Genomic DNA, 14,827 nt, shown 5'->3' with positions numbered 1-14,827 from the left:
AAGGATTTCTCTTTCCCAGTGAACCTGTCAATGCTGAAAACATTGTCATGTTTTTGCACTGACAATGTAAGAGGGAGCCTTTTGTTTAAACTGCTTTGCTTTGAATCCCAGAAGGGAGGGAAATGTCAAACGGCTATTTTGAGAAGATAAGAAATAGCCTGGGCACAGAAAAGGAAGTGAAACTTCATATGTAAAACTAATTGGATAATGTGATTTATGATGTGTAAATAAGGGTGGGAATTGTGTATGATACGATGGGCTTAGGGGAGGAGATTTCAGATTCTGGCATCCATCCATGAGTGCCGATGCTGCGTTTCATTGTTAAGACTTTTTAGATAAAAAATGCCTGAATTTTGGGTGGACTGTCTCATTAATCAGAACCATGACAGAATCACAATCTACCTCATTTTGAGAGGGTCCCCTATTCAGTATTTATAAGCAGCACTAGGAGGAGACTGAGTAGGAAAGCCCGCTTTCAATCCATTTGCACCCCTCAGTGTGAAGCCAATCAGTCCTTCATGTGCTTTCTATCATTCTTCAGCATGTTTACATCTCCCATTCTGTGTCTTCCACAGGTTTTTCGTATTTATAAAAAAAAAACAGCACTGAATAAATGTTGTGTGAAGGAGAGAATCACCTGTTTTCAGTTTCTAATTCATTTATCATCCGATTTTTTTGTTCCAGCTTCTCTTGGAGCCCCGCAATTTGTTCGTTTTCCGATCCTTCTTGTTGCAAATGAAGCATCTTGTTTTCATGCTGAAGCCGAATGAACATTTCCCTGAGATTTAAAATAAAATTTGAAAGCAGACACGTTTTTGCAAAATACTGCATTTTCCCGCCAACGTTATAAAAGAGGGCTCACTGTGTATTACAATTGGCAATCTCTGTGATAGTATACACTAAAGTCTGTTTGCAGCCCTAGTCATGTGTTAATTTCATTTCAGTAGAAAGACCCTAGAAAAACCTCTTAAAAATAGCATATGGATGTATAAGATTATAGACTTCTTCCTCAAAAGCAGCCTCTAATCCCATTTGCTGAAACAGCTAGGGGCAAGGAAATGGAATCAGGTTTCATTCTTCCAGAAAATTAATAAATCCCCAGGATCAACTTACTCCTTTGCCGATACACATCTGATCCTCTGGATGGGATCTTACCAGGAAAGCCTTAACACCATAAAGCTATATAATGAAATCTGTAAAACTCCAGTCCAATTTGGAGTCAGAGATACAGAATTATGTTTATCGCTGTATTTCCTATGTTGGTTACTTTTTTAAAATTGAGAATATAGATTTTTTTTCTAAATCGATTCAAATTAGAACCCCCCCCCCCGTTCCAATATTTAGGGTTTTAACTTTATATGAATATGGGATTTCTCTATTGTCTGATATTCCACGCTACACACATCACATTATAAATAAGATTCACACGTCCTTTTACATGTGTATACTTCTCTTACCTAAATTCCACAGGCAGAATTTCAGCAGCAAGGTTTTCTTGGCTTTTCACAGTAGATACACCTGACAGCATAAAGCAAAATCATAAGGCTACTTTCCATGGAGTCTAAGCAAAAATGATTCTAAATAATTTTTTTTAAGTACCTGCTTGGTTCAGATGATCCTGCTGCATTTGTGAATACCTGAGCTCTTCATTGGTCTCTTTCAATGCATCACGCTGAATTATCAATCTCTGAAAATAAAATAAAAGTCATTTAATAATGGTAGATGTGTATCAAAATACTTGTGTTGATATTAAATGAGAGCTTTAATTGCTTCTCCACCTGAAAAAGGACATCCCTGAATAACTCATAAGGGAACATGATTCTGTTATAGAATATAGAACATCATTCTCAAAAAGAATAAACCAGTTTTCACAATGGATAGTAACATGTTCTATGATGGCCTAAAACAAATTATCATTACATTGCAGCTAATCCGAGACTCAACATTCTAAGTAACCCCCTTTCCTTTGCACATGCACATACCGTATTTTCCGGCGTATAAGACGACTTTTGAACCCCTGAAAATCTTCTCAAAAGTTGGGGGGTCGTCTTATACGCCCAGTCGCTTTATACGCCGGAAAATCAGTGGGTGGCGTCTGGCGGGAGCCGGCAGGGCAGTCCTGCGCACGCGCGCACTCCCCGGCTGCTCCTTAGCAGCTGGGGAGTGCGCGCGTGTGCAGGACTGCCCTCAAGAGCGAAGAGCGTGGAGCCGGCAGGGAAGTCCTGCGTGCGCGTGCGTTTGCAGGACTTCCCTGCCGGCTCGCTTTTCCCTAAGAGCGTCGGACGGGAGCCGGCAGGGAAGTCCTGCTCCCGTCCGACGCTGCGCTTCCGCCGGGCGGTGCTGGCCGAGACGAGCCAGCAGGCAGCCGCCGTGAGCGCGGCGCTGAGGGGCAGCAGCCGCCGGCTCAGCAACAGGTCCGAGCGCAGGAGCCGCACCGCCAGGCTGCCCAGGAAAAGCAGCCACACCGAGAGGCTGCACGCCCAGTCCAGCTCCATGAGGGGCAGGGCGGGAAGCCGGTCGGGAAGAGGGACCGGGAGCCCGGGCCGAGCGCGCCTCGGCCGACAGTGAGAGGGAAGCGGCACATGAAAAAGAGGCTGCGGGCGGAGCTGCCCCGCCCTGCGCCGAATGGGAGAAGTTCAAGGCCTGGAGGGGGGAAAGCAGGAAGGGCGCCGGCCGTGGCGGGTGGCGGCTGCCCTCCGACGCTGCCTGCCGCCCGGGAAACGCTGCGTCTCGGGGGCCAACAGAAGCGCGGGAGCAGTGGGAGGGCCGGCGGGGCTGGTCGGGCCTTCGCCTCCTCTGCGACGGACAGGGAGGGCAGGGCATGTAAGTATTTTCCGGCGTATAAGACAAAAAACCTTGAAAAACTTCTTAAAAGTAGGGGGTCGTCTTATACGCCGGGTCGTCTTATACGCCGGAAAATACGGTAGGTAACTTGAATTCCCAATATTTTGGAAACTGTATTTCCACCACATTAGTAGAAACCTCACCTCTTTCTCTTTACTTAATGTTTCGTGCTTCTCTTCTAATTGTTTCATTTCAAAAGCTAGTGCATCTGCTCTTTTGGATTCTTCAGAGAGCTTGTTATGAAGTTCCTGGATCTGGTTTAAAAAGAAAACCAACAATCTTCTTTAAACGTTTCAGAACTTGTTGATTAATTTAAAATAAATTCTTCTGTAGTATTGGTGCAGAAATAATGTTACAATCAGAATTTCATTATCTTCATGAGAACCTATTATCTTTTCAGCATTAGCTGGAAATCAATTTTTCCCTGGTTAAATGGAATATATCCACAACTGGTCAGTGACTGTCTGAAGTTACTACGGCACTGAAAAGAGTGACTTATGACCATTTTCACACTTACAACTGTTGCAGAATACTCATGGTCATATAATCCAAAATTGGATGCTTGTCCTGATTCATATTTATGACCATAGCTGTGTCCCAAGGTCATGTGATCCCTTTTTGCGACCTTCTGACAAAGCAAAGACAATGGGGAAGCCAAATTCACTTAATATAGAGGTAGGCAACCTTGGCTCTTTTATAACTTGTGGACTTCAACTCCCAGAATTCCTGAGCCAATCATGCTGGCTCAGGAATTCTGGGAGTTGAAGTCCACGAGTCATAAAAGAGCCAAGGTTGCCTATCCCTGACTTAATACCATGTTACTAACTTAACAATGGCAGTAATTCACTTAGCAATTATGACAAGGCAGGCCATAAAATGGGGCAAAATTCACTTAACAAATGTCTTGCTTAGCAACAGAAATTTTGGGTTCAGTTATGGTCAGAAGTCAAAGACTACCTGTACTTGATTGTTCTTCTAAAGCATTTCATCATCATCATCTTAGCATGCATCATTTAATGCTTAGAAATTAAGGTCAACAGATGCAATTAATAGGGTATAGTAGGTCTGTGACACTAGTTTTCATGATTTAACACTTAATCCAACTAACAAGCATTGTTGAAGACATGCAAGTGTTACTGGCAATGCTAAATCTACCGACAAGTTTACCTTATTCATTTAAAGTACAATGAATGTGAGTGAAGTACCGCTGATATAAACAATAAAAATGTTTGCAAGGGCAACGTAAGGAGGAAGTCACTTTTCATTGTCAGCTTTTTTAGACCCAAAAGTGAACACTTTTACACAATTGAAATAGTACGAAGAAAGCACAGAAATTCAAGCAAGAGGAAAGGAAACATTTCTTACCTGCCTTTTGTAAGTTTCCAACTGTGCACAGGCTGCATTTGCTTTCTTTAATTCTTCTTCTAGGCTAACTGTGTTATGCATATACATCATGTTTGTTTCCTGAAGTATTTTCACCTGTCTCCGAAAGTCATTCAAGTCCTCCAACTTTTTGCGATACACCTCAACCATCGACTCCAGTTTATTTGTTTTATCAACAACAGTCCTACAATAACAACATATTCAGTTATTTCAAAAGCATGTTTTGAGCCATTACCAGACAACAAAATGCAAATACATACTTAAGAGAAAAGTAAGATCTTATTTATTAAATATTTTTTCTCAGGTTCAAATTGCAGGCCAGAACAGAAAACAGGACTTTCCAGTTCTACATAATTAAAACTGGAGCATCCTCTGCAGTCCTCCTTTTACTAGGCAATGATCCGTGTCACTTCAGGATAGGGCTTTCCTTTTGAATCACAGGTCAGTTTGGAGGAGAAAAACCTAAAACAGTCATAGGTTCCCCCAGGGAGGCCTCAAGAGGCTATTATTAGTGAACATAGAAATACTATGAAAGCTAAAATGCTGCAATACCTAACTGAAATTAGGTTTGTTTACCAGAGTTAAATTATTCCTTCAATACTTAATTCAAAATTAGTGTCTTAGCTAGAGATTGAATGATGATCTTGGTGTACTGATCTTATACAACATATGCTACCAATAGTAAGATATGCAAATAAATAATTTGCAATTTTCATATGAAGACATTAAATATTTGTTACTCTAGATTCTAGAACAATTTTAAGTATTACAAGAACCTGCAAGAGAACAAAGTATATCAAGAATATAAAATAAAAACTTTTAAGTGTTGGGATCACAAGACTTATTTTACTTGCCGCATTACAGTATCTAGGAAAAAGAATCAAATACCTAGGAAAAAATTGAATAGCAAGCAAAGAAACAAAAAATAAAGACACTCTGAATTTAATAGCTTGCTGCCAAATTTCAGTGGAAGAACCTTGGGTGTTCTGAATGTTGCCAAAAAGGAGGGAAGTGTTAATTTACTGTGCAGAAAGTCCTCAACTTACAACAGTTTATTTAGCGACCGTTCAAAATTACAACACTACTGGAAAAAGTGACTTATGACTGTTTTTCACACTTAAGACCACTGCAGCATCCCCAATGGTCATGTGATCAAAATTCAGACACTTGGCAACTGACTCATATTTATGACGGTTGCGGTGTCCCGGGGTCATGTGTTCACCTTTTGCAACCTTCTGACAAGTAAAGCCAATGGGGAAGCCGGATTCACTTAACAACCATGCTTCTAATTTAAGAACTGCAGTGATTCACTTAACAACTGTGGCAAGGTAGGCTGTAAAACGGGGTAAAATTCACTTAACAAGTGTCCCTTAGCAACAAAAAGTTTGGCCTCAATTGTGGTCGCAAGCTGAGGACCACCTGTATTATGTCATAATGAAAGCTCTCCCATACTTCAGCAAGTTGATGCATCTCAAATGTATTAGTCCGCCATCCTGAGAATTCACATCCACTATGCCCCTCTTAACAGTGAATCCTGAAATTCACAGATGAGAGTATCTGAAAGGTTTTCCAAAGTAACAACATAGCGAGTCTTTGATTTTGAGGATGTCAGTACTATAAAAAACAGTGCACCCTCTTTCTGCTGTGACTTATGCCATTTCCGTAATGATGTCATTGCACCAATGATATGAATTCAAGCAAATGACACAGTTCAAGTAAATCATAAGACACCTCATCCTCTCAATTAGATGATTAAAAACAGGGTTTCCCTGTAAACGGAAACAATATACAATGGCTTAGTTTGGTCTAGTAGTTAAGACACCGGGCTAGAAGCCAGGAGACTGTGAGTTCTAGTCCTGCATTAGGCATGAAAACTGACTGGGTGACTTGGGCCAGTCACTTTATCTTAGCTCAAGTCACCTCACTAGGTTGTTGTTGTAGGAAAAATAGGAGGAAGAAGGAGCATTTTATGTATTCACTGCCTTGAGTTATTTCTATAATAATAAAGACAGGAAATAAACAAAGAAAGAAAGAATGTGAGGGAAGGGTAGCAGCTGAAAAAGTGTGGTGTATTGTTTGGAAAACTCCAAGATGATAGAATTCTGCATATTAAAGAGACAGTAACATAGTGGATTGCATTTATGCTGTATACCTAAGAACATCAATTTCATCTTTCAGAGCCCGGGACTCTTCTGCTAGAGACGTCAGTTCATCATTTCGATGTTGCAGCTCAATCAGTTGTTTCTCAAGCTCTTCACAATGAACACGATAATCATCTTTTGTAGTTTCAAGTCTTTGCAAAAAAACAATAAAATTAATAGAAAGGGTTTTACTATCCACTTCCTTAGTATGAAACATTCTGGTAGCTTTCATAAATATATATGGAAAGGTTTTAGCACAGAAAGTTGTATAACTTCTCATATGTAGGCATACTGGGGGCAAATGAAGGACCACTCAGTCTTAAAATTGTAACCTAACAGCAAAATATTTCATGTTTAACCATTTTCTACGTCATATTTTTACCAACAAAGAGAAAAACCCTAAATAGTGTTTCTGCATTGTTAAAAATTAAACAATGAATTACAACCTTTATTTTTAAAAAAAAGCACAGCAAAAACAAAACTGGCACCATAATACATATTTAGGATATGTAGCTACTCAGTAATGGCACATTATTCCCCTGCCATGTGGAACATCCTCCACCTCCCCAAGATCTGGAAGACACTTCTAATTTTCTTCTAACCTTCTAATTTTCCAAAAGTTCTTTAAAAACTGGATTTTCCCCCAGGCACTGAGACAGGGTAAGGCTGGAGTTCAAAGATTACGTTCTCGTTTTCAAAAAAATGTTTGGGGCTTGTGTTTTAAGGCACCCAGAGTTGAGGGAAGGGGAAAGGTTTTATTATTTGCATGTTCTTGTCACTGCTTCTGTAAGTTGCCCAGATTTATGGCAAATAAGATAGGTGATCATGTATGTTTCTTAAATAAAATTGAAGGTTATATATCTTAATCATACAGTATGTAAAATTATGTACATAATGTCATTAAGACAGAACGAAGTAAGAAAAGAACCAAAACAAAAGACTACAATAATAAAAAGCAGCGTATTATACATGTATTATACTACAGTAGGGAAAAAAATTATGAACTGACTATAACTTCTGATATCCTGCACGATGAGATCTGATACTGGTCAGGGAGCAAATAATTAATTTACTAGTTTGGCCTAATAAGAATGACTTGAGAAAAGCCTCAATGCTTAACCTAATGCTTCAGAATAAAATACAAAGAGCTTTCTAAGGGACTAAACCTGCAAACTCGGGGCTTTTGTACCACAGAAGAGAAAATTGACCCCTTGTTGATCTCTGACAGTTACTCAAGCTTGCTGGCTAAACAAATCAAAGGCTAAAAATGCCAAGTTGCTACACACATGGATTCGGGTGGGCTATGTCATTGGGTGTGTATGTGTGCTATATTGTCCTTTTCCTTATAAGTCCATTATATAAGTTTCATCTTGTAACTCTCTGAGGGCAGAACCTTGTACTCCATCCCTTGCACAGATCAATAAACACGGATCAAGCAGATTGTGTGGACTCTACTCAACTGGGAGATGGTATGAGTCAAAAGAATGCTCACATGATAGCCAGCAATCCCACTGTTTTACATTATGGACTACATTAATTTTATAATAATCTCTCTGGAAACTGCTGAGACAGAATAGGTTGCAATCACTGAAAAAAACAATATGAATCTCTATGGGATACAGATAGCTGGACAAGGCCTCTTCAGGAAATAGTCACAAATGAACAGGATAATTTGAGAGAAGGCCGGCCTTTGACAGCTGCAGGCCTAATACACCACAGCGCTGCAAAAACTACAATAAAAACCTCAGAGATACATAACACAGTCAGAACAAAAAATGAGGTGTGTACAAAAGCTATACTGTAGCTTTTTTGCATCAAGTAGCACTTCAGAAATGTTTTCTATTTTGTTTCAGTAAACAACTCAAGATGCAGCAGTGATAGAGAAAATGGCTGGGTGACATTAAATCATACCTGAAATTTTCTTCTTGTAGCTGTTCTACTTGTAACTGTGCATGAAAATACTTTTTGGCAACTGCTGTATTTGTATCTTCAAAGGAACCATCTAACTGATCCAATCGGTCATTCATTATCTCATTTTCAGACATTAAACTGCATTTTTCCTCTTGAAGGGAAGCCACCTAAAGATCCAGAGTCCACTTCAGAATCATAAAGACGTCAAGATCATTAACAGTGTGTAATTATTCAAATATTGGCACAAGTGATTTTATCTCAGAAAAAGTGACTAGCCCCCAGTCAAATTATCTGCTTCCTAAATTATATGTGTGTGAGTGTGAGTGTATGCGTACGAACGCACAGATTAGGAGATAAGCACAAAAATGATTACATTAATGTACAATATACAACTAAATAAAATCAAGTCCAATTCTCATTTATTTCAGTATGAGTGTTTCAATTTATTTGTCAGTTTCTTACACTTCTCTCTGTGAATCCACAAATAGAAACATCAGCTGCACATCCATCCTCTATTTGCGGCTCTTCCGTTCTAAATCAGCAAGATCATAGGACTTATATCAGGGATCCTCAAACTTGGCCACTTTAAGACTTGTGGATTTCAACTCCCAGAATTCCTCAGGCAGTTACTTTAAGTCCACAAGTCTTAAAGTGGCCAAGATTGAGAACCCCTGACTTACATAATCAAGGTTACCAGTCACAGTAACAAAGCAGAATCAACATGGAAAAGTCTTCCAGACTATTATATGCAGTGACAAATAAGGGAAGAACTTCAAAACAGTCTTAAAATGATATAAGAACTGAGCCAAGTAGACTCTGGAATGATCCAGCAAGACATGTTTTCCTTCCCCTGACATAAGTACAGAAGAATTGCCTGGTTGAATCAGATCAAAATCCACCCAGATGACATTTCCACATTTCTCTGGACGCAGGAAAGGGATTAAAAAGGGAAGCATCATTAGCAAGTAGAAAAATATTGGTCAGTTTATAAACTGAAGATACAACAGCAGAGAACTGAGTAATAATAATAATACTTAGTAGTGAATAGTTGGGTAAAAAGCAATTCCAAGAGCCAAAACAAGTAGCATTAAAATTTAGACAGCATCGCATATATAGATCAATAGATAAAAAGATACATGCATTTTGCAATTATTTCTGAAAATAACACAAGCTAGAAAGTAGGAGCATAACAATACTGTAAGTATATTAATCAAATAAGGATTCTCATATTAACAAAACAGCCCCTTAAGTATCTTTCGTGGTGAAAGCCACCATGTTAATTGTAATACAGAAAACATCACAGCATATCACACGTTAGTTCACTGATACTTAAAATGCAAAGTACTCTTTGGGTTATGTCTTCCTGAAATAAATATAAACCTACCTTTCTTAAATTCTTGTAAAATATCATGGAACACAGAGACCTTACAAATGAATTTATTAACAATTAGATTAAGCAAGGGGTATGTATATTTTGACTTTCAAATAAATACTCATATTCAGTATAGTACAGTGGCATTAAATTATTGTGTTATCTTTGTCAAATATTTCAGATATTTGTAAAAATGAACTGCAATCAATTTTAGATATCAATAAGATTCAGAATCATTATATTAATTTATATTAGTAACTGCTGTCAGAGACAAGTATTTATAGCTTGCAATAGATTTATATCTTAAATATTTTTAAAAATATTCTAAATATTGTATGATAAACCCATAAATGAAAACAGCTACAAAATATTATTTATAAAATCTGCAATAAAAGACATTCAAAACAGTGAAAGGCACAGTTGGACATTAAGAAAAAAGTTCTTAAGAACTAAAAATAATAACATGGTGAATATCATAACTAATAAACTATATCACAGCGTTTAATCACAACACAGTAGAAGATGTTTTTAAGACAATCTGATTTTAGGCATTTAAGGTAAATATTAATCAATTACATTTTCTCCGAAAGGAACTTGGAAAAATGTGGTTACCTGCAAATCTAGTTCTTGACATCTTTGCTTCAATTCTTCTTTTTCTGCTATGACTTCATTAAGTTCTTCCATTGCTCTTTTCAGCTTTAAAAATGATGAGATATCATTTTCAAACATTTAGCAAAACAAATTTCTTGACCTTTTAGTCCAGTAGTCCCCACTAATGTGAAAATTACTTAAGGGTATTGAGGAAAAAAAGAACATTGATTAAACAGAAGGCAAGTCGGTAACGATCATACCTTCTAGAATAAATAACCAAATCTGTCTCTGCCACATACTTTCCTGGTCCTGAGGACCTCTTTCCTATGATCTTCTTGTACTTTAAAATAATCAAAATATTACCAACTCTGTAAAATGTACTTCTCTGGTTGCCACCAGCAAAACCTATTTTGATTTTTAAATGGTTTTTTTTCCCTTAAGGAACATACCACATAGGACTTAGGACAGCACTCCAGGTTAACAGTTAACCAAAGAAGTAAAATAACATTTGTATAAGAATGCAAATAATTTAAAAAATATGCAAACCACTTATTTTTATAATATATGTTCACCCAAATACTTATCCTACAGTGATACTAAATATATTTCTAAACCTGTGCTGCTGCCTCACTTTCCACCTCACTGCCCCCCCCCTCTCCTTGTTCTCCCTTCTCTCTGAAATATAAGCTGGGATGTGTTATTGTCATACTGAGACACTGCGGCCTTCTATGAACATGCTAACTTAAAATCAACTTATTCCCTTAACAAATACGAGTGCTCTTTTTTTCATTCTCTCTCTCTCTCGTTCGCTCACTGTTGAGTCAGCAAACACAATGGATTGTGACAGATTTGAAAAAAGCTAGGTGATCTGTATTACAAAACAGAACATTTCTTTCAGTCCTTGAGTCCCACGAAGTTCTGTAGCAACCCAGAAATGAAAGAGTACACACAGTGATAAATTCATTAACTAGACTTTCATCAGAAATTACAGGAAAAGATTACTAAAAGCTGAAAAGATAGTGTATCAATTACCTGTTGCTCCACATCTCCAGATATATCACTTGCAACAAAACCCAAAATCTCTTTGCTCATTAACTGCAACAATAAAAATTAAGGCAAAAACGCATGATTATCCATGATCTAAAACAGGCTCATAAGGGTGATACTACTAAAAGATCAGCTATTATTTTCCTTAAAATATATGAAATAATCCACATTCATTATACACTTCACATTTTTTTCCACATATGCCTTTTCAGTGTCAATTTAATTAACTAATATTACATAATTTAAACTAACATGAAATGTACATATGAAAGACTAGAAACTATAAATATTTGAGTAAGTAATATTAGTTGCCTTGTCTCTACTGCAAACTAGGTAAGTCCAGCCTTTTTTGGGTGGGGAGGGGGAAAAAGGAATCAATTCCAATTTTTCTGTTAGCTTTTTTCTTACCTCTTGGATAGCAGCCATGACGACATGCTGAACAGACTCCTCTAGTGTCATTATAACTTGTATATGTTCTACAAAGTAAGAGTTATTTTTTTTATTGAAAAGTTTTTCAATACATTTTATCTTTAACAACCCCTCCCCCCCACCCCCTACCCAACCCTTCCTAACCCTCCCCCCTCCCCTTCCCCCCTCCCCATCCTCGACTTCCCAGAGCTAAATACAAGGTATAAAAGTAAAAGCAATCATAAACAACCATATGCTAACAACAATAAACTATTAAGTCTATCCACTCTAGCCCATATAAAATGACTACAAGCAATACTATTATCACATCAAAACTTATGCAAATGCTAAGTGAAACTTTTTGGTCCCATATTTGTTCTGGATGTAATCAATCCACTTTTTCCACTCCGTAATATAACGTTGTTGCGAATGGTCTTTCAAATAAGCCGATATCTTTGCCATTTAAGAGTTATTTTTTGAATGATATATCTTACACAGTATGTAAAGGCTCAGGATACTTTACACATAAATGGACAGCTTTGTCTGCAGTTCATTTCTGAAGTCCACTCTGTAGTTGAATCTTAGCTATCTTGCAGTCTGCATTACTGCAATAGACTGAAGATCTGAAATAACATACTTTGCATTGCAGCCAACAATATCCATCTACTGATGGACAGTAACCACCAATGGGATATAATCCTGTTTCCTGATAGGAGAGGGGAGCCCATAAAGCAGAAACACACTGCAGCTCAAGTTTATACTAAGCCATACATTGGTATGGTATCCTAACACAGCCAAGGTTAGCTGGGCTTTTGGTTCTAAACATGCTTAGTTAATTTTCAAAAGTAATTCACTTTCCAAGAATACATGAGGGGTTGCAGTGGGCCTGACTGGACAATATGACTAAAATCATAAATGTGCAGGCAAGTTCTCGCTCCACGTAGTTCAACTGCAAGCTATCAATCACTTGAACGCAGTGCTAACGCTTCTCTTGTTAGAACAAACCAGAAGGGGTTTGTTTTGTTTTCCTTGCCTGGCTTTCTCTGGCTTGGGCAATGATGAGGTGGCAACGCAACTTAAAAACATTCACCAAAATTTTTCCATTAACCATGTTATTTATTTCACTCCACGTATTGCATGCTTTCCAAAAAAGAACATGCTCAAGAGAAGAAGTCTAAATATTACATCCTTTTTTTTTTGACTTTCACTGGACTCAGAAATGAAAGATTTCAGTTTCACCGATATAAAAATGCTGACAAATTGAGCTGCTCGCTCAGAGGAGATTTACCGTACCTTGTTTTCTTTCACAGTTGACTGCACAGCCTAAAATGAGCTGCAATAACCTGCCAAGCTCTACTGGATTAGAATGTTCAGAGATTTGGTTTAAATCAGGAAGAAGATCTTCTGAGATTTGCTGAGTCAAAAACTGTAGAATTTTTAAAAAGAGGAAGACCAGAGTTATAAAGTTATAATGAAGTGTGTGTGTGTGTGTGTGTGTGTGTGTGTGTGTTTATGGGTGGTGGTGGTGTGTTGTTAGATTTATATCCCAGCTTTCCTCCGCTGAAGGCTCATACCACATGCAGGTTTTTTTTCTTTCACAGCAGCTACCCCATCAGGAGAGGTTGGTGACTTGCCCAAAGTCACCCGCAGAGCTTCAATATCTGATAGGCTGAGATTCCAACCCCTTACCCCAATACACTGCCCTGAAGAAACAAACTGAGTTAGAATACTTTGGAAGGAGAGTAAACCCTAATTCTTAGGGTTTCTTTCTTTTAGCAGAGAGAATGTCTTCATTCTTATTATACTTCACATGAATGTTACATTTACTGAAATTAACCAATAATCAGTACTGCAACTAAATGTTTTAAAAACTTGAATACTGATCATTACAGCATTGCCCTTAAAGTGGGAGCAGATAGAAAAACAATACTTTCCAAAAAAATATTGTCCTTTTCAAATGAATTCATTTGCTTATAAAGTCTTCAGGGAATAAAATGTTAGTCATAGAACATCAAAGTTAAGCTCATCCACGTAAGTTTTACATGCGTAATAAACATGAAAATAATAAGACAAAATATTCTGTAAACTGAGATTTATAAGTAAGATTATAAAGAAGAAATTGCATATTTTACGGATTGCTATGGTTTTTCATACCTCATGATAATAATCCATAATTCCTTGAAGAACTTTCTTCAGATTGCTAGCCTAAAACATTTAAAATAACAAATCGAGTATGAATACACTGTTTTCATATTTTTGGAAGTTAAAATTAAACATTCTGAAATGCAGTCTTTATCCAACAAATTTAGCTCCTACAAATATAATCAAGTGAGTTGCATATACCATTCCAAGTGCAATATAACACTTAAAATACCATCATTCTAACAAAATTAGCCTCTGCCAAAAGAAAAACTTTACCAGATGGGATAAATCCAAGCAGAGGGAGTAAAGTAAAAACCAAAATATGACACAATGCTTTTATAAAACAAGCAGATGCTCATCCCTAAAAAAATTTTTCCCTCTGCTTTAGAACGGAAAACCTTATCTGATTTATTAGGAAAATATTGAATTGTTTTATATTTTGCTCAAACTTTCAAACTAAAAAAAAAATCTTTCCCTCATATGTGGTGTCAGTTTCCCATCTCTTTATTTCTCTCTCAAGCTTATCTTTCAGGAGATGTGAGGGAGGTTAAACTTAGAGCCTTGGTGGAGCAGTGGGCTAATGCCTCCTTAAGCAACACCAGCTGCCTGCAATTAGTGCAGGTTCGCATCCCACCAGGCTCAAGGTTGACTCAGCCTTCCATCCTTCCGAGGTAGGTAAAATGAGGACCCAGATTGTTGGGGGCAATAAGCTGACTTTGTAATAATGCCGCTTGGGGGGGGGGGCAAAGCCCTAATAAGCAGGCATATACATAGAATGAAGGCTATTCCTAAGCACATTGGTTTGTGCTTAAATTGTAAGCCGCCCTGAGTCTTCGGAGAAGGGCGGGATACAAATGGGATTAAAATTAAAAAAAATAGATGGAGAAATAATGTTAGGCAAAGCCATCCTAGTCACCCTTCAAAAAATGCTTTCCTAATGTCAATTAGGTATTGGTCCCCTGGATGGGTTGAATTTGTTGATACAGTG

The 14,827-nt window shown here is 37.8% G+C and overlaps 1 protein-coding gene across 1 annotated transcript in view; it reads right to left on the bottom strand.

The window, feature by feature from the left end:
* Window positions 1-14,827, bottom strand: part of HOOK1 (hook microtubule tethering protein 1) — a 41,643-nt gene that overhangs the window by 15,019 nt on the left and 11,797 nt on the right. Inside the window, exons 4-15 of the mRNA XM_081323956.1 lie at window positions 13,852-13,902; window positions 12,991-13,123; window positions 11,698-11,765; window positions 11,275-11,337; window positions 10,264-10,347; window positions 8,280-8,446; window positions 6,380-6,520; window positions 4,210-4,411; window positions 2,988-3,098; window positions 1,600-1,687; window positions 1,458-1,518; window positions 638-778 (exon numbers count right to left, since the gene is read on the bottom strand). Coding sequence (XP_081180082.1) covers window positions 638-778; window positions 1,458-1,518; window positions 1,600-1,687; window positions 2,988-3,098; window positions 4,210-4,411; window positions 6,380-6,520; window positions 8,280-8,446; window positions 10,264-10,347; window positions 11,275-11,337; window positions 11,698-11,765; window positions 12,991-13,123; window positions 13,852-13,902 — 1,310 coding nt within the window. The remainder of the gene's footprint in view (window positions 1-637; window positions 779-1,457; window positions 1,519-1,599; window positions 1,688-2,987; window positions 3,099-4,209; window positions 4,412-6,379; window positions 6,521-8,279; window positions 8,447-10,263; window positions 10,348-11,274; window positions 11,338-11,697; window positions 11,766-12,990; window positions 13,124-13,851; window positions 13,903-14,827) is intronic.

Source organism: Vipera berus, assembly GCF_964194415.1.
Source record: "Vipera berus genome assembly, chromosome: 3".
NCBI classification, from domain to species: domain Eukaryota; kingdom Metazoa; phylum Chordata; class Lepidosauria; order Squamata; family Viperidae; genus Vipera; species Vipera berus.
This window is presented reverse-complemented; position numbering and strand designations above follow the sequence as displayed.